This window comes from Ictalurus furcatus, chromosome 5 (assembly GCF_023375685.1).
Source record: "Ictalurus furcatus strain D&B chromosome 5, Billie_1.0, whole genome shotgun sequence".
Lineage (NCBI taxonomy): Eukaryota > Metazoa > Chordata > Actinopteri > Siluriformes > Ictaluridae > Ictalurus > Ictalurus furcatus.
The window spans coordinates 32,434,184-32,456,591 of NC_071259.1; the positions used below are offsets into that span (position 1 = coordinate 32,434,184).

The following is a 22,408-nucleotide window of genomic DNA, read 5'->3' on the forward strand; positions in this document are numbered from 1 at the left end:
TGTTATGAAGGTTCTATTGTTCTACACTGAGTTCTATGTGTTGATTTTCTGACGTCATTTTGACGTGTGGTATTTCTTCCCCAGACATTTGATATCTACGTGGCCAAAGTGGACTGTCACCCCATCGGAGGCAATAAAGAGAACTTTATTCTTAAGGAAGGCCAGTTTGTGGAGATCCTCGATTCTGTGCACCCTGTGAAGTGGCTTGTCCGTACTAAGCCAAGCAAAAGCACTCCGTCCAGACAGGGATGGTTGTCTCCAGCATACCTTGAGAAAAAGACAAAGGTTAGCATTGTTGTGGCGTCAACAGATAATTTGAATGCGTCTTCATGAGCAGGGGTGGAAAATGTACAGAGAAATTGTACTTGAGTAAAAGTCGAAATCTTTTTCAATTCAAAGTAGATGTACAGAGCCAAAAATACAGTATACTTGAGTGAAAATCAGAAAGTGTCTACATTTAAACATACTCAAGTATTCAAGTTCATCATACCTAACCCCTGCATGACTAACCAGTTCACCTAGAAAACATTCTGGTAACTCAGACACACCAAGTATTTAGCTTGTTGGCTAGTGTAACCCTTTTGGAATGAACGTTAAGGCACGTTAGTAACAAAAACAAAACTTCAAAAAGTTCATTTACAAAGCTTAACGTGTTAGCAAGTTTAACTAGCTAAATTAAAAAATATGACTAGCTACTGAATTTAACACGGTAATTTACAAAATGTAACTCGCTAGCTCATTTACAAAGCTAATTTGCAAAACTTAACTAGCTAATGCATCTAGCTAAATTACAAAATGTAACTAGCTAATTTTCCAAACTTAACGCTAACTCAACATATGTCCTTAGCTTTGATGGTTTTATTTTTTTAATGTATGGTTTTAAAAATATGGTTTAAAATATGGTTTTAATTGTTTAAATTGTATGTATTTATTTATTTATTTACGTGGGAGGCAAATGAGACACGACCGCTGGTAAATCCGGCAAAAGTGAACATCTCAATAAGAAAAAAACGAAATCTCATGGAGTTTGAGAGACCTTTGAAGGTCGAAATTTCTCTTGAACTTGTATTTGAATTTCAGTGATAATTGAGTAATTCGCCAACTAGTACCAAATGGTTCTTAAGTACAGTAACGAAGCATATTTACTGAAGTATTTTCCGCCGCTGTCCCTGATCCATCGTGTGATGACTCTTTTCAAAGGAACTACTTTCTCTGGTGCAAGAAACAGAGACAAAAGACATTTCCGGAAAAAGAAGAAAAACACCCTCTAAAGATGAATATAGAGAGACATCAAGGTGGGCTAGCGCATGAGCAAGTTTATACGGTTTGCAATACTTTTTTGTTGTTGTTGTTGTTGTTGTTGTTTTTTTTACAAAAAACATAAAGTTTGCATGCTTTTACTTTTCAGTCAGTTGATCAAAGGTCTGCTGGATGGTGAAATCGAGTTCGTGAGAGAAATGAATTTCTTTGTGGAGCACCATTTACAGCACGTAGAGACAAACCACAAGGTTCCGCTCACTATACTTAGCCAGAAAGAGTACATATTCCGCAACATAAAGGACATCGCAAGCTTCCATGAATGGTAACCCAAAGCGAAAAACAAACAAACTTTTTTCTGTAATATACTGTATTTGTTTACCACAGCACTGTTGGTTGATTCATTTTCTATTAATCAGCAGCTCTGACGGTAGCGCAGCTGCAAATCACAGGTTTATATTAATACCTTCTCGTTTCTATAGTAACAGCTCATTCACAGGTGTCAGGAAATCGACGTAATGGAGGTTAGGATGGATGCAAGTGCAGATAAGAGCTTTTAATAAAGGGAGGCAGGCAGACAAATCCAAGTCATGAGACAATAGCGGGGTCAAAAACAGGCAATGGGTCGGGCGATCTGCAAACAGGCATAAACGAGGCGAGGCAAGAATCGAGGACGAGAAACCAGAAACAAGCTCAAAGACCATGAATCAAAATGAGGATCAGGGTACAAACGCTTGGTATGGTGATAACACTCAATACTTCGCAAAGAGTGAATGCAAAGAGTGAGTCCTTTTAAACTGTGGTGTGATTGTGTGTGAGATTGGATCCAGGTGTGCGTGATTAGAATTTATGAGTGTTCTGGGAATTGCGGTCCATGGCGGCCATGTTTGTAGGCCGCAGTGCAGGATGGGAAATGTAGTCACTGGTTTGCTGTGATATGACAACAGGGACTTGTACGGTGGACACACGCATTTATTTAACGTTGATGTAAGGAGTCTCCAGTGTCAGTGTTTTGTAACAGTCAGAGGTAAAGCTGTAATGACTCTTTATAGCCTCGATAATGTAAGTCAGAACAGGAATGAACTCGTCTCGTGGACGTTCCGCAACATTAGATGCGATGATAAATGGATAACAAAGGACGATGTTTTTTTGTTTTTTTTTTTAAATGAATGAAAAGTTGTAGCGCTGGCAACATGCTGTGGTATAAGAGGAATAAAACATGTTGCTGTTTTAGGAACAGAACAAACTTCAGGGTGGTGACCAGAACAGCGACCTTTCTTGTTGATTGTTTTCCTATAACAGCGCCATGCGGAGTGTTTTATTCCGTGCTTAATGTTACGATTGATTGTTTTTGTTGCGATAAGTCTGTTGAGTCATCTTATTGCGTGTTTCCATCTTGCAGTTGTATTTTACCGAAGCTAAGCCAGTGCACCACAGATGATGACGTGGCTCAGTGTTTTATAAATTACGCCCCAGACTTTGAAATGTATCTTCAGTACATTATAGGCCAGACTCTAGCCGAGGCCTGCATCTCAGACAAAAACACACAGCACTTCTTTAAGGTACGTAAGCACGATTGCAAAGTAGAATACCCACTGAAACTTGTCCCACAAGAGCATATTGGAATTACAGACGATGTGTTTCTCAGCAATATGTCAACACTGCTTTTGCACCTCTGGATACTCGAGTCTTTAGCGTCAGCACGTATTTGGAGAGACCTCTGGAGAGGCTTCAGACGTACAAAACCCTGTTCAAGGTAGTGTTGTGAACTTACTCTCACAAAATGATAGTCATTTCTGTAAACCACCATAACAAAGCAAGTTGTGGTTTCGTTGTTTATTTGCAGGAGTTGATCTGGAACAAAGCGAAGAGTGGTCAAAGCTGTTGCCTAATCGAAGACGCCTTTTCCATGGTGTCCAGCTTGCCTTGGCGTGCAGAGAACATGCAGCATGTGTCCCTGATTGAGAACTATCCAGCACCTCTCAAAGGGCTCGGAGAACCAATCCGACAGGTGGGTCATCAGACACTAGAACATCAACATCAGACATCAACACGCCAACTCAATGCACGAGACTTTGCTCCGATTCGTGATCTCTCGGTTGTTTGCCATCCCAGGGTTCCTTCATTGTATGGGAGGAAGCACCCGGGACTAAAATTTCACTCAGGGGTCATCATCGTCACGTCTTCCTGTTCAAGGACTGTATCGTCTTCTGCAAAACCAAAAGAGACCTGAGCACCCAGTCCGTATTCTATGTCTTCAGGAACAAGATGAAGGTAACTTTAGAAACTGCAGTACATGCAAGACGCGCACGTATAAACAATTTTGTTTTAGTAAAAGCTGGATGGTGGTGCAGTCGGTAGCGTTGCTGCCTCAGCTCCAGGGTTGAGTGAGGAGTGGTTGTCAACCTGGAAGTGGTTGGCAGAAGAGATCTGGAGATCATGAGTTGGTGTTCTCGGTATCTCTGATCAAAAAGACTCCTGATAACCGTTGCTCTTGTTGTAATAAAAAAAAAAGATTTTCATTTTTGTGCAGCTGAGCGACGTCGATTTGAAGGATACGGTAGAAGGAGATGACCGGTCCTGGGGTATCTGGCATGAGCATCGAGGTACAATCCGAAAAGTCACTCTTCAAGCTCATTCCGTGCTCACCCGCTTGTCCTGGCTCAAAGACCTTCGAGATTTGCAACAGCGCAGCAAACTTCCAGCATGGAGTGGGTTTACAGTAAAACTCCAGCGCACACCGGTCCAATAAAGTCTCTCTAACAAATAGCTGGTTCGTTAAATGTTTTAATTTGTGTATGTTGACAGGCGCGCCATGCTTCGAGCGGATTCTTACCGATTCTCTAGTTAAACTCGGACAGACCATGAAACTCACTTGCAATGTCACGGGAATCCCAAAACCTCTTGTTACTTGGTACAAAGGTAATATTTACGTCAGTGTTCTTCTCAGAATTTTTGGAACGGCGAATCCTGGCACTTAAATCTTTCTTGCTTTCTCAGACGGCATTGCTCTGAAGGCTGGCCAGCATCACATTATCTCCGAGGGAAACTCTGGCGCTTGCTATTTGGTTCTGACTTCTGTGTCCGTGGAAGATTCGGGTCAGTACATGTGTTACGCAGCGAACCCCATGGGGAACGCTAGCACCCTGGCCAAGATCGTTGTTGATGGTAAGCACAATAGTGATCTGGATCTGTAAACTTTCCTTCTCTTCATACATTCAGCTTGCGGTGGGACCAAAATGCACTTTGATTTACATCACGACTACTCGGGCTGAACAGCGAATACAGACTCACCGGATGAACGTTGTGCTTCTCAAAAACCATTTGCGTACCAGGAAAGAACGTTCTCATGTCCTTGCGAGGTTGTTGTTAGAAGCTATCCTGGTACGAATGGTCTTTCCAGGAGCGCAAATTGATACTGAGAAACCCTAACCCCATGGTTCTGGTGACTCTTTATTTGTTGTTTAGCAAGCTAACTGGCGTAGCTTGATGTGCTGAAGTGAGAACTGTAACAGCACCGACTGTAATTTACACTTTACAGTGCCTCCTAGTTTCACAACCAGACTTCAGAACACGCCGCTGGTGAAAGGGAAGGACGTGAAGTTGCAGTGTTCAACAGGATGTATTCCTGTACCCACTGTCAGGTGACGCTGATTTCATATCACTCAGTCGCTCTGTCCAGTTTTACTCCGCTTACTCCTCTGTTGTTTTAGGGGTGATGAAAATATTATCATCATTTTTGTTTTCCCGGTCAATTTATAATTATTTTTTAAAAAAGCTAAACGCATCACAGTATATATATATATATATTAAATCATCATATTACTAACCCTAGGTGGTTTAAGGATGGCACACAGCTGGAGAAAAGCAAGAAATATGAGATTGACAGTGATACACAGACTGGAGTCCTGTTACTGGTTATAAAGAAGGCAGAAGAGACAGACGTGGGGCAATATGAGTGTGAGGTAACTTCAACCAATATACACACACTGATTTCTATTTGATCTTTTGGAATATTGACATTTTTATCTAATTATTAAATCACATTTTGAATCATATTTTCCATTCTGGAGGCAACTCACTTGGTAGCCCGGTTTGTCAGTGATCCCTGTCTCTCTGGACAGTGTTTTAGCGAAAGAAATAAACCGTTGGTGTTATCATTTATCGTAACTTGTCGATAATGCCCATTATGCCACAGAGTTGTTGAATCCGCAAACATAATTGCCATTTTGGGAAGGCATGGACGTATGGAAATGTTTATTTTACATTTATGGAAGGAGTCTCCAGGTTTTTTTTTTTTGGGGGGCAAATTTCTCTAGTATAACAGGAATAAAACACTTAGGGTCGTGTTCTTTTAGAAAAATAATCAACTTCGGTTGACTCTGCTTTACGATGGGCTACATCACACCATGCTCTCGTTAGTTATTTTCCTATAACACCATTCCCTGTCTTGTTCTGTTCCTTATATTGGCTTACTAGAGGTTGAATTCCGATCTCTCTAGCGAGTTAGCCAGTTAATCGGATAAGCTATCTACATTGCATCACGTCAATTAACTTGTTTCAGGCACGTAAAAAAAAAAATTCTGGAAATACAATATATATAATTATACTGTGACTGTACAGTGTACTTACTTTAATAAATGTTCTCATTGGTTGAAGCACTAGACTAGCCCACCATGTTGAGATTACCTACGGTAAATTTAACCAAAACAAGGTACATCGGTGGACAATTTACATCCGAATTGGAGCAATTATGCTCAAAAAGTGCTGTTCAGGTCACTGCTTTCTAAGCGTATGTGTGTATTTCTATGCGTATATGTATTTCTATGCGTTTCTATGAATTCTACATGTTCTACTAGCCCACTCTGCCTGTGTTTTAGATAATGAATCAGATGGGCAGTGCTAAGTGCAAGGCGCAGTTGTACTCCACACCACACCCTGCGACAGACAGCGCCAAAGACCAACCACAAGTCACCTCAGCTCCAGGTATGAGGGTCCACATAAGACAAGGTAAAACAAGTATATCCAACCGGAAACTACTGCTTACGGCAATGACATGGTCTCATGGGTTTGACAGAGCACATACCAGTTCCACCACCAGTCCTTCCATCCCTTTGTTTCCCCCAGATCATCTGATATGTCTAACACCTGACATGAGTCCTGTAGTCAGCAGACCATGACCAACCACGGAACCAAAGACGTGCAGTAAAGTTGCAATCACGGATATGAACAGCTATGAATTTCCGTCAAATCTGTCAAATATACAAATTTTATACAGTTGACTGATTCATAAAGGTACCACTGCAGCAAAGCTTCCTAGTTCATACACCTTGCCTTCAGACATGAGAGCTTTTGCTTCTTTGATCCAAACGTTTTATGTATTTAGAGAAACCAGCACGCCAGGTCTTCTTCACAGTATCTTCTCTGTGGTCATATCCTTGATTGTATCTTTAAAGTACCTCTGTACCTGAAAACATTGTTATGTTTCACTCCAGTACTGTGCAGATAGAGGCAGGACGCAAGTGCGAAAACTCCACGTGCGTATTAATAGGGTGAATCCAAAAATCATTGTCCGTACGGTCCAAAGTCCACTCGACAGGCAACAGACCTGGATAATCGATATTCATAACCGGAATTGTGCGGGAGAGTCATAACCATGAAGATAAACAGATCTCGTAACCAAGGCCAGACTTTGCAACAAAACATGGACATGTATACATCGAGAACCTGATTAGTGAGCTAACATAAAACAGGTGTACACAATAGAGGAACAACCCAATGACAAAGATAAAACAGAGCGCACGGCTTTCGTTGTAAAGGGGGAATCCGTGACAACATTACTTGGATAGCTTATAATAATTATATCACTGGTATTTAGGCCAAATTTGTTTACACAGCACAAGATTTTTTACATGTTTGTATAGAAAACTGATTTGTGTGATGTTGCTATGATGTCACTAACTCAGGGGGTGTACATTTTTGACTGCGAACCATAATTTACTCAAATAGTCTCAGGTTTTCCTTGAGGCTTCTGCCCAACCCACAGGTCCGACCTTGTGTGAGATGTCTGTGTTTCAGATGGTTTTGAAAAACCTGTGCAATTCACTGTCGGAAAAGAGAAAGTCAATAAGGTTCTGGAGATCAATTACCAACAACCGTTACCCATCCGCTTCCATCTGGGGCAAACCTAGTCCAAGATCTTGTCTTCACCTCTCAGCCTTGTTCCGGTTCCTTGCATCAAATGAAGTATTTGTCAGTTAATGGTTTCCATGCAGCCCCGAATCCACCAAGTCCTGATGTATACCCTTTTGAATACTCACTGGCAAGACTGTAGTCAAGACTGCCAAGACCAGGACTAGCCAAGATTGATTCAAAACCGAGTCTTAAGGGGGTCAAGGCCAAGTCAAGGCTGAGTAAAAGAAAGTGATACATAGTCTAGATCAGGGGTTCCCAAACTTTTCCAGGGCAAGGCCCCCCAAATGGCATTAAAATTTGACCGAGGCCACCCTTTTGCAAGATGTCTTTAAAAATACAGACTTCTGAATATAGCCCCCTTTTTTATTAATAATTACATCTTACATCTTTACATTACATTACATTAGGAATTGATTGTGTGTGTGTGTGTGTGTGGTTGTCTGAGAGTGAGAAAGAGAAAACATACATTTAGTTATTTTTCACACCAAATTGTTGAGGCCCCTGGGGCGCCCCCTGGTGGCCCCCACTTTGAAAACCACTGGTCTAGATCGAGACGGAAAACCATCAAATTCTTTACGAAGCCAAGCTTTTACTTCAACTAGTTGGCTTTATTTGTGCATTGAAAAAAAATAATAATTTTTTTTATAAACATTCAGTCAAGACTAAGACCATATTTAGCGAGAGCAATACGATAGACTAAGACATGTCCAAGTCGATACAAAAATCAGACTCGATTCTTAGAGCCTTATTCTCTGGTACTTAGACTGTCACATCTGGGAGTGAAGGAGTCTGTTGCTAATGAAAATTCCTGGTTCCCTGCACACCAACAAATCTATCCAACCCCCAGAGAGCAGGGCAATTCTGTCCACTTGGACAATTGTCGAAATTTGAATTTGCCATTTCCTGACAACTTTTTTTTCTCGTTTCATCGTGACATCATTTTGTATTTGTATTGTGCTTTTTTATTATTATTTAAAAAAGTTAAAGGGGTACGTTGATCCAGTGCATCCATTCTCTATAAACGAACAATGTCTTCTATCTCGAACCTAACGATTATTATGGTAAAAGGTTTTTCCTTATATAATTTTGCCTGTGGTTGTGTGAACCAAACAGACCATAATACCATCTTGTCATCCTCAGACAACATCTCAGTGCATTAAAGTTTCACTGTTATGATTTATATTACAGTATAAAGCTTGGTTTATAGTTTGAGATACTTGCATGCCTTTGAAACAGATCCATCTGGTGCAAAAGTCATGATTCCGACGTTCCACTCGAAAGCCTCACTATCTTCACTATCAAAAGTCACTCATGCCATAGGAGTGGGTTATGAGTGGCTTTTGCAAACCTGTTGACCATGTTCATCCATACTTCTCTTTATTTAACTTCATTCTCTCCATCCAACTCCCTTTTTTTAGTCCCAGAGCAGGAGACTAAAGATCCAATCAGAGCCATCCTCATGTAAGTGTCCTGACAAATACAGAGAGACGCCCATACACATTGCATGTAAACCTCTCTTCTGTCTCTTTCTTTCTCTTGCTTGCTCTCTCTCTCTCTCTCTCTCTCTCTCTCTCTCTCTCTCTCTCTCTCTCTCTACGTCTCTTTCCCATGAACCCATTACCTTCTTGTCAGCGCTAACTTGCAGCTTCCTTCATTTTCAAAGCTGGTTATATGCTTGGACCACAATTGTTGTGTCAGTGTCATTTCTTCTGCTGCCTTTGGGCTCATGTGCTCTGTCTATATATATGTTTTACAAAGAAAAAGTACAATCATGGTGGTCTCTGAGATTATATGAGCTGCTTATATCCTTGGAGTTATAAAGGTAAGTGTTAGCTGACAATAAACATGCAAATATAGCATTTTGGTAAAAAAAAAAAAAAAAGCAATGATCTTTGTAGCATTTACCCAAAATGTAGTCAGTAGAGACATGTTTGCTACCCAATCTTTGCATTTTTAGGTTAGCCAAATATTTATATACTTGTATCTACATATGCTTAAAATTATTATGGAATATGTATCTGTAGCCACATCACTGGTTTGTAGTTTGTAATAGCTATTTATGCTAAAAATTTACCAAAATAAAACAACAAAACAGAATTAATAAGACTCTCCCTGCTGTGAGATCCTGACTCTGTCTTTCTCGGGTACAGCAGCAGATTCAGAAGGCTGGTCCAGTGCTTTGTTGAAGAACCTTTTCCAGATGCTCTTTCAATCTGGACCTTCTAACCAGTGAGTCCATATCTTGCACATGGTGTACCACATCTGGTACGCAGGGTTAGAACATTTCAATACCAATAAGATCACATGAAATCATGGCACACGTTCTGCAGATCTGCACTTAGTACCAGCGAGGCTCAAGCTACACAAGACGCAGACGAGGAACAATTGGACATACCAGAGGAAGAGCATGAGGAGACACGTGTGTCAAGAGCAGAAGATGACAGGTGCACAGGTGAACACAGTTTTTGGAGGAGTTTATTGAGTTTACTTTGGGAAATCTGGACAGGAACGTTGGGCAGGACGTTTTGGCAGGGCATTCATGTGTCAGTGTTGATGTACGATGTCTCCATGTACAGTATGTTTCCAAGTTTGTAGCGTTTCTTCCATCGCTGCTTCTATAGACTCATCCTGGCCGAAGACTCAAAATTCCTCATTGTTTTTGTAAAAGTGTTTAATCTGCAAAACTCCAGAGTGACAGTTGCAACATCCGTGTTTAATGTAAGCCACAAATATGTATTTTTGCAGATCCTCCAGTGGTGCAGGTGGACATGGAGGATCTGTGTGTACGGCCTGGACAACCTGCAACCTTTTCTGTGGTTATTACCGGGCAGCCAATCCCAGAGATCAGGTGGTTCAAGGTATGAAGTGATCAAACACACTTTACACACAAGACAGATACTGGTCAATGCATGTGACCTGCTTCATTCTGAGTAGTTTGTTCCAGAATTTGGGATTTTTTTTACGTTGATATAAATAGGAGAGTCTTAGAGGACAAAAATAGCCATCAAGCACTATGGTGAAATTCATTTTACAGCAAGAAGATGTGCGCAAGAAGTAAGCAACATGGGAATTTTTCATCTTCTCAAATTTTTACCCAGTCTTACATTTGACACCGTTTTCCCTTTTCCATTCTTCTTCTTCTTTTTTTTTTTTTTAAATGAATGTCATGTCCAAGCAGCTGAGTATAAAAGGAAAAAATAAGGGGCTTAAAAGAGAACCTTGTGGGATACCACCTTGCACTTTTTTAAGGCTCTAAACAAACTGGTGTATCACTGACCACTTTAGCAAACGCTGAATCTGTACCATCATGTTTCTGCCAACCAGACTGAAATACTTCATGACTGTTCTTCCTATTTAGAAAGGACCAAGCTTTTTGGTGATAACCTTCTCTATAATCTTAGATAGAAAAGGCACATTGCAGATCGGACGGTGTCTTTAAAAACTTGAGGAGTGGCGAATTTATTATATTTGGTATAGGCTCCCAATCACGGATAATAATTCCCACAGTACTTTAGAAGTTACTAATTCAAGGACATGATTGGTTGGTTTCGAGGGCAGCATCAAGGTAAAGTCACCTAGACATTCATTAGAAGATAGAGTAGACTTCCTAATCCTTTAAGGTCTATATTTCCTTATTGAACAAGTGTAAGAAATTTGAGACTCTTTCAGCGGCTGGTGAAATCGAAGTCCCATAATCCGCTCCGTTTGTTATTACTATAGGACGGCATCGAGCTCGTCTCCGGTGAACACACGGAAGTGAAGCAGAGTGGCGCTCGTGTCTCTCTCACTCTACTGAGCGTCCACATTTCCGATTGCGGCACTTACTCTTGTACAGCCAGGAACAGCTCAGGCCACGCTTCCTGCCACGCCCACCTCACCATGGATACAGGTAATGTATCATACAGAGGCAAGAGGTAATTGGACGTCCGTGTTCAGCCCAACATTTTTAAACCGCCACCTGCGGACTTGCTTTTTCCACATGCCATTCCACACCAATTTGGCGAAACTGCTGACGTCACTTCATCTACAGAAGAATCCCAGTAGGATGCTATTCCATGCTTATTTGTGTACATAAACAGAAAGAAAGCTTAGACCTAGCAAGGGTTCTCTCTAACAGGACCCTTAAACACATCATGTAGGACATTACAACAGAATAGATTCCTTTACGAAGCTAGAATCCGATACCGTATACTGTACATGCCCATATCTTTCTCAGGTCTGGAGGAGTTCGAGGAGGAGGAGGAGGAGGAGGAAGAGGAGGACAGAGGCTTGTTGGTGGGCAGAAGGAGGAAACTCCATGCCGTTTATGACGTCCATGAGGAGATTGGCAGGTAACGACGACTCAGGAAACCTTTACAGATTGTCTCTATGTAAATATGATTTGAATGCTTTTGGTTTGTGTATATACAGAGGCACGTTTGGGGTGGTGAAGCGAGTGGCACACAGGGTGAGCTCAGAGGTTTTCGCTGCTAAGTTCATCCCGCTGAAGAGGAGCACTCGCACCCGAGCCTTCCAGGAGAGAGATCTGCTGTCCCGGCTCGCGCACTGCAGGGTGGCCTGCCTGCTCGACTTCTTCAGCACACGGCGTACACTCGTCCTCATCACCGAGATGTAGGCATCACCAAAACATCCTCTCACCCAAATATTTCAGCACGAGGCTCTGTTTATACAGCCGAGTCCAAAACATCTACAACTGTCGTTTTTTCATTAACGATGGAAAGCTAACACAGTTTCGGCCAACACTTTACAATAGAGGTCACATATGAACAATTGATTGTGCTTTTCATAAGTGGTGGATTAACCATTATCAGGCTTTATTCATTAGTTTAAATGAAACCTAATCATTAGACGCATCATTAATTGATCATTAGTTAATCGTTAGTTACATCACTCACTAACGGTACCTTTATTTTGTTTGTTTTTTTTGTTTTGTTTTTTTACTTCACCCCCAAATTGTGGCCTGATCCGCCCCTAAAAAGTATTGGCGCCCTGTCTGTCTGGCTCTCGAAAGTATTGGCGCCCTACACGGTCGGCTCTAAAAAGTCTTGCCGCCCTACGCGGCCGGCTCTAAACAGTATAGGCGGCCTGTCTGATCGGCTCTCGTTAGTATTGGCGCCAAAAAAAAACAACACATTTCTTAAATGACATTTTGCGCCAACTTCCAAAAGAATTACATGTAAACCGTGTGCTGCCGAGTATGATAGCAGCCTGATAATTTACCATATGTAATATGTAAAATATCTAGTACTGGTTATTACAGGCCAATGAACCCATAGTCAGAACTTAACATAGTGACTTCACAAGCTGTTAATAAAGCTACTGTTCTATGTTGTGAAGAATTCTTCCCGGCTGTGGCTCAGGTGGTAGAGCGGGTTGTCCACTAATCGTAGGGTTGGCGGTTCGATTCCCGGCCCAAGTGACTCCACATGCCGCGGTGTCCTTGGGCGAGACACCGAACCCAGAGTTGCTCCTGATTGCAAGTTAGCGCCTTGAATGGCAGCTCTGCTACCATTGGTGTGTGAGTGGGTGTGAGTGAATGGGTGAATGGGTGAATGAGACCCAGTGTAAAGCGCTTTGGAATCGCTAAGGTTAAAAAAGCACCATATAAGTGCACACCATTTACCATTCCTGTCTCACATGTACCGTAGGTTCAAGGATAAGCAAGGAAACGTCTCAGAATTAGCAAGAAACTTTATAACAAAGGAAAGCCCAAGCAACTAAGGAGGTCGGGCTCGGTCTCTAAGAAAAAATGAAAGATTTACTATCTGAACGCTTTCTTAATGTCTTTTTAGTTTTCACTCGTAAAAAAAAAAAAAAAAGACGAATAAAAAACCTCCAGGAATTCTCAGGAGGAAATATGCTGCCATGGAATAACGTTCTATAATTCGATTAGGGACTTTAACAGGGTGATTTCCCCCCCCCCCCCTCCCCCCCACAGCTGCTCATCTCAGGGATTACTGGAGCGCTTGTTATTAAAAGGATCAGTCAGTGAAAGAAAGGTAATAAACGTTACACCTACTTTACGCATGTTTAAATAAAGCCCTCTGTCATTTCCAGCCGATTGAAAGTATACACTGTGTGTGTTGTCTCGCGTCAGGTCCGGCTTTACGTTCAGCAGATTCTGGAAGGGGTTGGATATATTCACAGCATGAACATCTTGCATCTCGATATTAAAGTAAGTGAGGGGATTGGATGTGAGTCACTGCAACTTATTCACTTTGTTTTGGATTGTTGATAAAATTCTGTTTTTGTCCTGCAGACAGACAACATCCTGATGGTTTCGCCGGATGGAGAGGACTTAAAAATCTGCGACTTTGGCTTTTGTCAGGAGATCGACCCTTCCAGGCATCAGTACAGTGTCTTTGGGACTCCTGAATTCGTGGCACCGGAAATCGTCCACCAGGAACCGGTGACCACGGCAACTGATATCTGGTGCTGTGACAGTTCCTATTTTACCAGATTATTGTGCTTACACTAGGTTCCTTTTGGACTCTTATTGAATGCATATGCAAATATGACTAATTTTGTATAGCTCTGTTGGATGAAAACAGATTTAATACTCTAGATGAGTGATTTTAGTTGGACGTATCAGTAAATAACCCTTTCGATTGCGTTTAATCCTGTGTAATACTGTGTTTGTTTTTATTTATTTCAGGTCTGTTGGTGTCGTTGCTTATCTATGGTAGGAACAATAAACTAATATACAGGGTGTCCCAAAAGCGTCCATACATGGGGGACTATGTTTGCCAGCACCACGTCCGTGGATGTTCGTGGACGTCCGCTTCTCGGTCTTTTTGAATTCGTTAATAAGGCCCGTGTGTGGTGTGCTTGCTCTGTTTCCTGTGAAAGCTTCCCGATCCGGCCATGAGAGTGATTTCAATACGTTCTTCTTTTGTCAAAGGCGTTCTTAAAGGCTTTCTTACATCATCGATCTTGTCAGTACAAAAACATTTTAGATTCTCAAACATTCGTTTTCCAGCACAAAATGAAATGCTACAGAAAATCGTTTTGTATGTCGGCAAAGAGAGCAGCGTATTACGTAAGAGACCACTTTTCAGACCAAGAAAAAACCAAAAAAACAATGAAGGCAGCTGGGTTTTGATGCGAAAATAGGAAGCGAGTGAGACAGACAGGGTCTCCAGAAGAACCGTGGCTGGTTCTAGAAGATGCTCGATAACACTTACAGCTCATTTCCTTATAAAGCTGCACAAACTGTACCGGAGACTACTCATTTATTGTCTAAGGCAAAGGGTTGTTACACCAAATATTGATTCTGTTTCATTTATTACCGTTTACTGCTTTATATATATATATATATATATATATATATACATTTTTTTTTTTTTTTTTTAATGTAGAAACATTTAATTCCATTATTTTTGACGGCATCTGTGCTCTACAGCATTGCTTTACATGCGCCTTTTGCACAGTACTGTACAGAAAAAGTTTGGAAGATATTTTGCTAAAAAATGTTAATTTCCCGTATGTATGGAAACTTTTGGGACACCCTGTGTGTGTGTGTGTGTGCGTGTGTATATATATATATATATATATAAATGTACATTCTTCAAATTTATGATCATTGTGTTACTTCACTATTGTTCTAACATGCTGTATAACTTTTAGATAGACTGCCCGTCAAAGGTTTTTGAACATCTGGAATTTGACAACAAAAAAATGAATAGTACATAAAGAAAATAAATATTAAAGTACTTGAGCAAACGCCTAACCTTTTGTATTTAAGGACTTTTATCAGGCGGCTTAAATCCTAACGATTAAAAATCCTAAACACGACCTAAACAATGCTTTTTTAAAGGTAAACATGTTAAGCCTACAAAAATATATAGATTTTTTTTTACCTACAATCAAATGTAAGTCAAATATGTTATGGCTAAAAGTGCTCGATTAAAAAGTTATCAAGAACTTTGTCTTTACCAATTGTTCGTTCATCTTCAATAACGGCTTATCCTGGTCAGCGTGGCGGAGGAGTCTATCGAGGGAACGCAGGAATACACCCTGGCATTGACACCAGCCCATCACCGGGCACCATACACACACATATTTACACTAAGGGGGAATTTAGAGTCACATACCCACCAACTGGCGTGTTTTTTGGGAGGTGGAAGGAAACCCGGAGAACCCGGAGGAAACCCACATGGAAGCTTAGGATCCAACCTGGAACCCTGAAGCTGTGAGGCAGCAAAACTACAAAATCTCACAAATATTTCTCAATTAACTCAGACCTATGTCTTTCTAAGGTTGCGCCTGTGAGTTTAATGAGCTGAAAAGTTTTCTTCATTCAGTTTATCACATCTGACATTCAATTAATTTAGATTTAGGTACATTTAATGGATGGTTCTTCATTCTTTACCGCATAGCTGTCGCTGTGTTTGTGACGTGCGGTTCTGTTTGTGCAGTCTGACGGGACACTGCCCCTTTTTTGGGGAAAATGACCGTGCCACACTGCTGAAGGTGGCCGAAGGGCTCGTGTACTGGGACATGCCAGAGATCACCAGCTTGAGCAAACGAGCCCAGGATTTCCTCCACAGAGTTTTACAGCCAGACTCGGAGTAAGAATGCGTGTTGTATGATCCTGTCTGATCTCAGCTGATCTGTGGAGGATGAAAATGATTGTTGGTTTTGTTCCCGTCAGGTTGAGACCATCAGCGTTGGAATGCCTGAATTACGAGTGGTTTCAGGTACATAAACAAAGTCTCAAAGATCTGTGTTTGTCGTGTTGATTTGTTGTTTTGAAATGAAAATGGACAGACTCGACCTGGAAGTACAAGTCGGCTGATCTTCACTCTGATTAAGATGATTCATTTTAGCCTCACGAATAATCTGAAATGATGAAAAACAAGGAGAGGAGAACTACAAGAGATTTTTTTTGTTTTTGTTTTAAAGCCAACCAATGTTTTGAGCCTGTATACATGTGTTTGTGAAATAATCTTTTAAATCATTTTAAAATCTTTCACATCTAGGGTCTGGCTGAAGAGGAGGAGTTTGATACTATTGATACAAAGAGTTTAAGATCCTTTATCTCTAGAAGAAAGTGGCAGGTAAATCAGTAGAGATACTTTTCTATAAAACCTTATACATCCGTGTAACCTTGTTAAAAAGGTTACCTTCTCTTCTTGTCCCAGCGCTCGCTGACGTGTCTCGGTTCAGTCCTGACCCTGAGGCCGATTCCGGAGCTGCTGGACGCTCCGCCGTGCGAGGTCTCCGTTACAACCCCGAGAGACCCTCGAAATACCAGCAGCACCTCCGTGACCACTGGTTCCTCCTCTGAATATGACGAGGCTGATGCCTGGGGCTTTTTCCAGAAGGCCAGCCAGGAGGAAGATGAGGCCAGGGAGGAAGATAGTATGGAATATTATCCGTATGCCCGTCCTCCTAAATGTTCCTCGGCTCTGAAAAGAGATGAAGAGGATGTAATAATGGGTCAAGAGCGGGCGCGGAGGGGTGCGTTGATGATTCCTATAAGTGTGCAATCCAGAGAGACACCCTCACCTTCTCCTGAGCTGGTTACCAGGGAGCGAAAAGAAATCTGTTCATCTTTGAATCTTTCTAGAGATGATAAAGTGCCCAGTGGGACACCAATCCCCCGTGGTAGCTTGATCAAGAGCACCTTCTACAACAGCGATGAGCAGCTCTCACCAATCTCCGCCCGCCACATGATGCTCCGGGACAAACTCCACGCCAGGAGACAGGACAGAGTACGCAGGACACTGCGCTCCAGCCTGACTGGAAGGCTAAATGAACCGCTTATAGAGTATGTAGAGGATTCTCCAGATGTGGAGTCTGGCCTCAGACATAGGAGAAGTTCCACTCTTCTGTCCAAGTCTTGCTCATTGGACAGAGGGGTGAGTCCCGTCTATCCAAACTCCCGCACCCAAAGGAGGAGCAGGTCACTGGATGAATCCACGAGAATCTCGGCAGCTTCTACGGCGCACAGGACACTGGGAGATAATGAGAAAGATCTAGAGTTCGACCATAATAATGAGTTCACAGATGAGGAAGAAGATGAAGCCTCAGAGATTCCTGTAAATAGGATATCACAAATTCCATCACAGTCTCACAAGACTACCATGGAGGAGCTGCCAGTAATCATGGGGTCTCATGTAGATGACAGCCAATCACACCCTGGAGAGGAGGAGGAGCAAGCAGCGATGGGGGGAGAAGAAAATTTAGCAGGTTCACAGCTGTCTCTTGCAGAGTCTTACGACTTTGAACACGACTCAGATGCTTCCGGAAGAACCAGCACCTACATTGGACAGTCTTCCAGCCACCTCCCAATTTCACGGAGACACCATAGAGCATACGATGAATCAGAGGAGCACTTGCTTGCGCCGTCATCCGGAAAGACATCAGAGCTCTCTCTCTCACAGGACTCTGAGGATGAGGACATGGAGAGAGTTCTGAGGAACCTTCGTCAAGCACCACTACAACAGCACACACTCAGCACAACAAAGAGCAAGAACAACATCGCATTGAGGCGAAGTTCCTCCGCAGTTCCCATGCGCCCAGCATCGGCGACCCCGGTGAACCGAGAGGTGCTTCAGAGGCACTCATCAGCCCCAGCTCTGGAGCTCAAACCCCCAAGTGGCAAGTCTGGCAAATCTGGACTCATGAAGATCTTCCGCAGGAAGTCCTGGACTCCAGGACCCTCCAGCTCCCAGACACAGGGATCTGAGAAGAAGGGCGAAGATGGCTCAAGTGCACAGCAGAAGACCCCTCTCTTGACTTTGAGGAAGAAGATGAGGGCTTCGGCATCCAGCATCTCGAAGCTGTTCACCAAGCAGTCCAGTAAAGAGGGCAAGGAGGAGAAATGGGGTATGACACACATCGTGAATGTAATATCTACAAAATAATTTATAATCAGTGTTCTACACTGAACATCCGCATTCTCTTAGAAATAAAAGCCTTTTGCTTAGCAGCTATCAGGCAGATATAGGATTTGAAGGTAACACTTAACAATTACTAGCTCAGAACCTTAGGGGTCGTGTTACCGCTGACAGAATATTTGGGTTTGTTGGTGCTGGTTGGAAAGGGCTAGATCCTAACACATCTGATTACTTCTGCTGTACCAGGTCCGATCGTGAAGAATCCTGTTCCACCAGAGAAAACAACTGTCACTTCAGACTTTTTTCCATCAGCTCCCTTCTCGGAAAGCCTTCAGAAAAAGCCAAAGCTCTTCTCTTTCAAAGTGCCAACGTTCAAAAAGATCAAAGGTAGGGAAAGATTTTGACGTGCAGTCAGAGCAGTGGTTTTAGATGCCGAAGGAACATCATGAATTCCATTCAGCCATATCACCCTTCAGCTCTCGCCTGGTTTCCCACTGAAGCTAAGTAGGGTTGAGCCTGGCCAGTACCTGGATGGGGGACCTTCTGGGGAAAATTAAGGTTGCTGGTAGTGGTATTAGTGAGGCCAGCAGGGGGTGCTCACACTATGGTCTGTGTGGGGCCTAATACCCCAGTATAATGACACTCTACTGTAAAACCAGCACCGTCTTTGGGATGAGATGTTAAACCGAGGTCCTGATCATTAAAAATCCCAGGACTCTTCTCTTAAAGAGTGGGGGTATAACCCAGGTGTCCTGGTGAAATTCCCCCATTGGCCTTTATCTATCATGGCCCCTAATAATCCCCATCCCTGAATTAGCTACATCACTCTCTCCTCTCCACTAATAGCTGGTGTGTGGTGGGCGTCCTTGTGCACTTTGGCTGTCGTCGCATCGTCCAGGTGTACACTACACACTAGTGGTGGTTGAGGAGAACCCCCCCCCCACCCCCCATGCAATGTAAAGTGCTTTGAGTGCTTAGAAAAGCACTATATACATGTAAGGAATTATTCATTATTATTATTATTATGACTCTTTTCCTATAAATCCTTATAATGTTGTTTACTTAACATTTCTCCAGGAATTCCAGCCAGGCCATTCAAACCAGATGTGATCCAGCTCGCCAGTGGTGGAGCTCTGGTTTTCTGGAAGCCAGTGCGGTGCAGTGATCCTGTCACATACTGCATACAGTATAGCCTCAATGGTAAGAAACAACAAGAAGTTACGTCATGGCTCTCATACACATTTGCACCATCGCACAGTTATAAAGCCTTTCAGAGGGGCATGGTGGCTGAGTGGTTAGCACGTTTGCCTCACACCTCTGGGGTTGGGGGTCGATTCCTGCCTCGGCCCTGTGTGTGCTGAGTTCTCGGTTTCCTCTGGTTACTCCAGTTTCCTCCCCCAGTCCAAAGACATGCGCTGTTGTCTGATTGGCATGTCTAAATTGTCTGTAGTGTGTAAATGGGTGTGAGTGTGTGTGCGACTGTTCCCCTGTGATGGGTTGGCACCCCTGCCTTGTGCCCTAAGGTCCCTGGGATAGGCTCCAGGTTCTCGTACTCTGACAGTAAAAACAGTAACCCCGTTTCATCAACAACCCCATCACTTATTATTTTCTATTATTCTCCTGTGTTTCCAGGTGACGAGTGGAAAATTTTGTCGGATAATGTTACAGATAGTTGCTACATCGCTAATGCGCTACCTAGAGGACCTGGCTATGTGTTCCGTGTGGCCTGCATCAACAAAACAGGCCCAGGGCCTTTCAGTGATCCTTCACCACCTGCTTTTATGACCATGCCATATGAAGGTGAGAAAATATCCGACTCTTGTTTATGTCATTATCAGATTCACGGTGTAGACTCCATGCCTTTTATAACGGCCTGTATTCCCTTTCTCCGAAGACTCTCACATTCCTCTGATCTTGACGCAATCAACCGGGTCCAAGATCACTGTGCCAGGAGGGCTTGTCTCAGAGAGGTCCTACAGCTTCCTGTCTGAGATCAACAGGTTCTTTTACATACACTGAGAGTAATAAAACAGACTCAGTAGAAGAATAGAAGAGGATTCGGGTGCATAGTTTAAAAGGCCAAGGTCAAACACAGTAATGGCCCTAGTCATAAAACAATCAGATAATCCCAAAAGAAATCAAACAAGAACTAGGAAAGTGGTAAAAATACTCAGACAAGGCAAACAGGATGAACACGACACAGGGTTTACGACGCAAGATATTGGCAAGACTTCGCAAGGAGTAACTGAAAATCATAGGAATCTCTCACTATGCACTTTTGTGTCCTCGTTAAACATAATCCTTTAGTTGCACTCCAATACTCAAGAACCAAGAACCGTTAAAACCCTAGAAGTGTTCTTGATCCTCCCAATAAACTGAGGATGCATCGGTTGTTGACGTGCAACCGAGAATGAACAGAAAGTCCTATGACTCATTGTGACGTCATCACAATGATGGAGGACTCGGCTTAAATTCTGGTGTGTTGTGATGTTAAGCGTGTGTGTTTGAGTGAGATATATATATATATATAGGAACATGTGCTTGTTTTGCTGTAGGGGCCGTTTCAGTGTGGTGACACGGTGTGAGGACAGCGGGAGCTCGCAGCCTCTGGCGGCCAAGCTGACTCCGTACGGGCCTGAGCAGAGGCAGCTAGTGCTGAGGGAGTACCAGGTGCTGCGCAGGCTGTGCCACCCAAATGTCGTCCAGCTCCATGCAGCCATCCTCACGCCCTCCTGCCTTGCGCTCATTGAGGAACTCTGCTCCGGACGAGAACTCCTCTACAACCTGGCCGAGAGGTGAGAACCGTCTTTCTACAGAGTTTCGAAAAGACAGTATCAGAGTCTAACGCCAGGACGACTGGATTCGAAATAGGATCAGATTTTGAAGAGCATTCTGAGCTTATGAAGAAGGGCCAGAGATTTCTAAGCACTGAAAAATGACATGCCGGGATTTTACTAGATCCGTATTAGAGATTCCTTGCTTGTAGTCTTGGTTTATCAAGACATTTTATTAGTGTGAACGTGCCGGATGTGTCTTGTGTGTGTTTGTGTGTTCCTGTGCTGCAGGGACGTGTATTCGGAGCTGCACGTGTGTGACCTGTTGAGGCAGCTCCTGACCGGTGTGGATTACCTGCATGGACGCCGCATCGTCCACCTCGACCTCCGCTCCGATAACGTGCTGGTGACTGAGCGCAACGTGTTGAAGATCGTGGACCTGGGCTCAGCTCAAGCCTTCACTCCAGGCCACGCCCTTAACGTCGAGCACATCAAAGAGATGACAGAGAGCAAAGGTGGTACAAAGCGATTTATTTACTCTGAGCGGTTTCAACCTAAATATCCTGTGTGAGCCTGAACAATTCGTTTAAAATCATATGTATAGATAGACATGGTGCTTTTGATTTGTTCGTTCATAGGTACATTTGATGTTCCGTGAGACACATTAGTCCCTGTTCTAAAAATAAATGTTAGAATTACTGTATATCCCTATAACATGTTTAGCGATCTTCAGAACGCTGCCGAATAGTGAACCGAACACCAAACTCACAGAACTCTAGTTCTAGGATGAACGTCTGTCTTAAAATCTGTAGTGTTATAATATACAGTAAGTGTGTGTGTGTGTGTGTTTGTGTGTGTGTGATTTATGTAGGATGTTTTCTCTTTATATGTGTGTGTTCTGTATGTCAGTTTACATTGTCCTTCCTAAAGCTCCTGAGATCTTGCAAGGTCACGGCGTCGGACCTGCCACGGATATCTGGGCTCTCGGTGTTCTGGCATTTATCATGTAAGTGACCAAATTTTTTTTTTTAACATCAGTAATATGTTTTTAAAAAATCTCTCTCTTTTTTTTTTTTGTTAAAAAAGAGTATTATGTAATATTAACAACATTTTTCACTCACAATAAGAATCTACTAAACTCAGTGGGAAAGTGAATCATCATCTCACTTAAAACGACCGGGCCATTTGGCCTTAGGATAGAAATCACTAGTGAATCATTTGGCCTTTTGATAGAAATCACTAGTGAATCATTTGGCCTTACGATAGAAGTCACTAGTGAATCATTTGGCCTTATGATAGGAGTCACTAGTGAATCATTTAGCCTTGTGATAGAAGTCA

General features: G+C 42.6%; 1 protein-coding gene across 1 annotated transcript in view; it reads left to right on the plus strand.

Annotated features, from left to right (window-relative positions):
• obscna (obscurin, cytoskeletal calmodulin and titin-interacting RhoGEF a) overlaps nt 1–22,408 on the plus strand; it is a 50,076-nt gene that overhangs the window by 24,204 nt on the left and 3,464 nt on the right. Inside the window, exons 49-82 of the mRNA XM_053625923.1 lie at nt 85–285; nt 1,201–1,295; nt 1,409–1,582; nt 2,660–2,819; nt 2,906–3,013; nt 3,104–3,268; nt 3,373–3,531; nt 3,791–3,968; nt 4,066–4,179; nt 4,258–4,425; nt 4,799–4,901; nt 5,093–5,222; nt 6,138–6,432; nt 9,603–9,681; nt 9,783–9,904; nt 10,198–10,310; nt 11,173–11,341; nt 11,669–11,783; nt 11,863–12,063; nt 13,391–13,451; nt 13,550–13,627; nt 13,712–13,884; nt 14,108–14,134; nt 15,870–16,022; nt 16,106–16,151; nt 16,434–16,511; nt 16,596–18,285; nt 18,543–18,683; nt 19,374–19,496; nt 19,929–20,096; nt 20,191–20,296; nt 20,852–21,091; nt 21,362–21,585; nt 21,980–22,076. Coding sequence (XP_053481898.1) covers nt 85–285; nt 1,201–1,295; nt 1,409–1,582; nt 2,660–2,819; nt 2,906–3,013; nt 3,104–3,268; nt 3,373–3,531; nt 3,791–3,968; nt 4,066–4,179; nt 4,258–4,425; nt 4,799–4,901; nt 5,093–5,222; nt 6,138–6,432; nt 9,603–9,681; nt 9,783–9,904; nt 10,198–10,310; nt 11,173–11,341; nt 11,669–11,783; nt 11,863–12,063; nt 13,391–13,451; nt 13,550–13,627; nt 13,712–13,884; nt 14,108–14,134; nt 15,870–16,022; nt 16,106–16,151; nt 16,434–16,511; nt 16,596–18,285; nt 18,543–18,683; nt 19,374–19,496; nt 19,929–20,096; nt 20,191–20,296; nt 20,852–21,091; nt 21,362–21,585; nt 21,980–22,076 — 6,254 coding nt within the window. The remainder of the gene's footprint in view (nt 1–84; nt 286–1,200; nt 1,296–1,408; nt 1,583–2,659; nt 2,820–2,905; nt 3,014–3,103; nt 3,269–3,372; nt 3,532–3,790; nt 3,969–4,065; nt 4,180–4,257; nt 4,426–4,798; nt 4,902–5,092; nt 5,223–6,137; nt 6,433–9,602; nt 9,682–9,782; nt 9,905–10,197; nt 10,311–11,172; nt 11,342–11,668; nt 11,784–11,862; nt 12,064–13,390; nt 13,452–13,549; nt 13,628–13,711; nt 13,885–14,107; nt 14,135–15,869; nt 16,023–16,105; nt 16,152–16,433; nt 16,512–16,595; nt 18,286–18,542; nt 18,684–19,373; nt 19,497–19,928; nt 20,097–20,190; nt 20,297–20,851; nt 21,092–21,361; nt 21,586–21,979; nt 22,077–22,408) is intronic.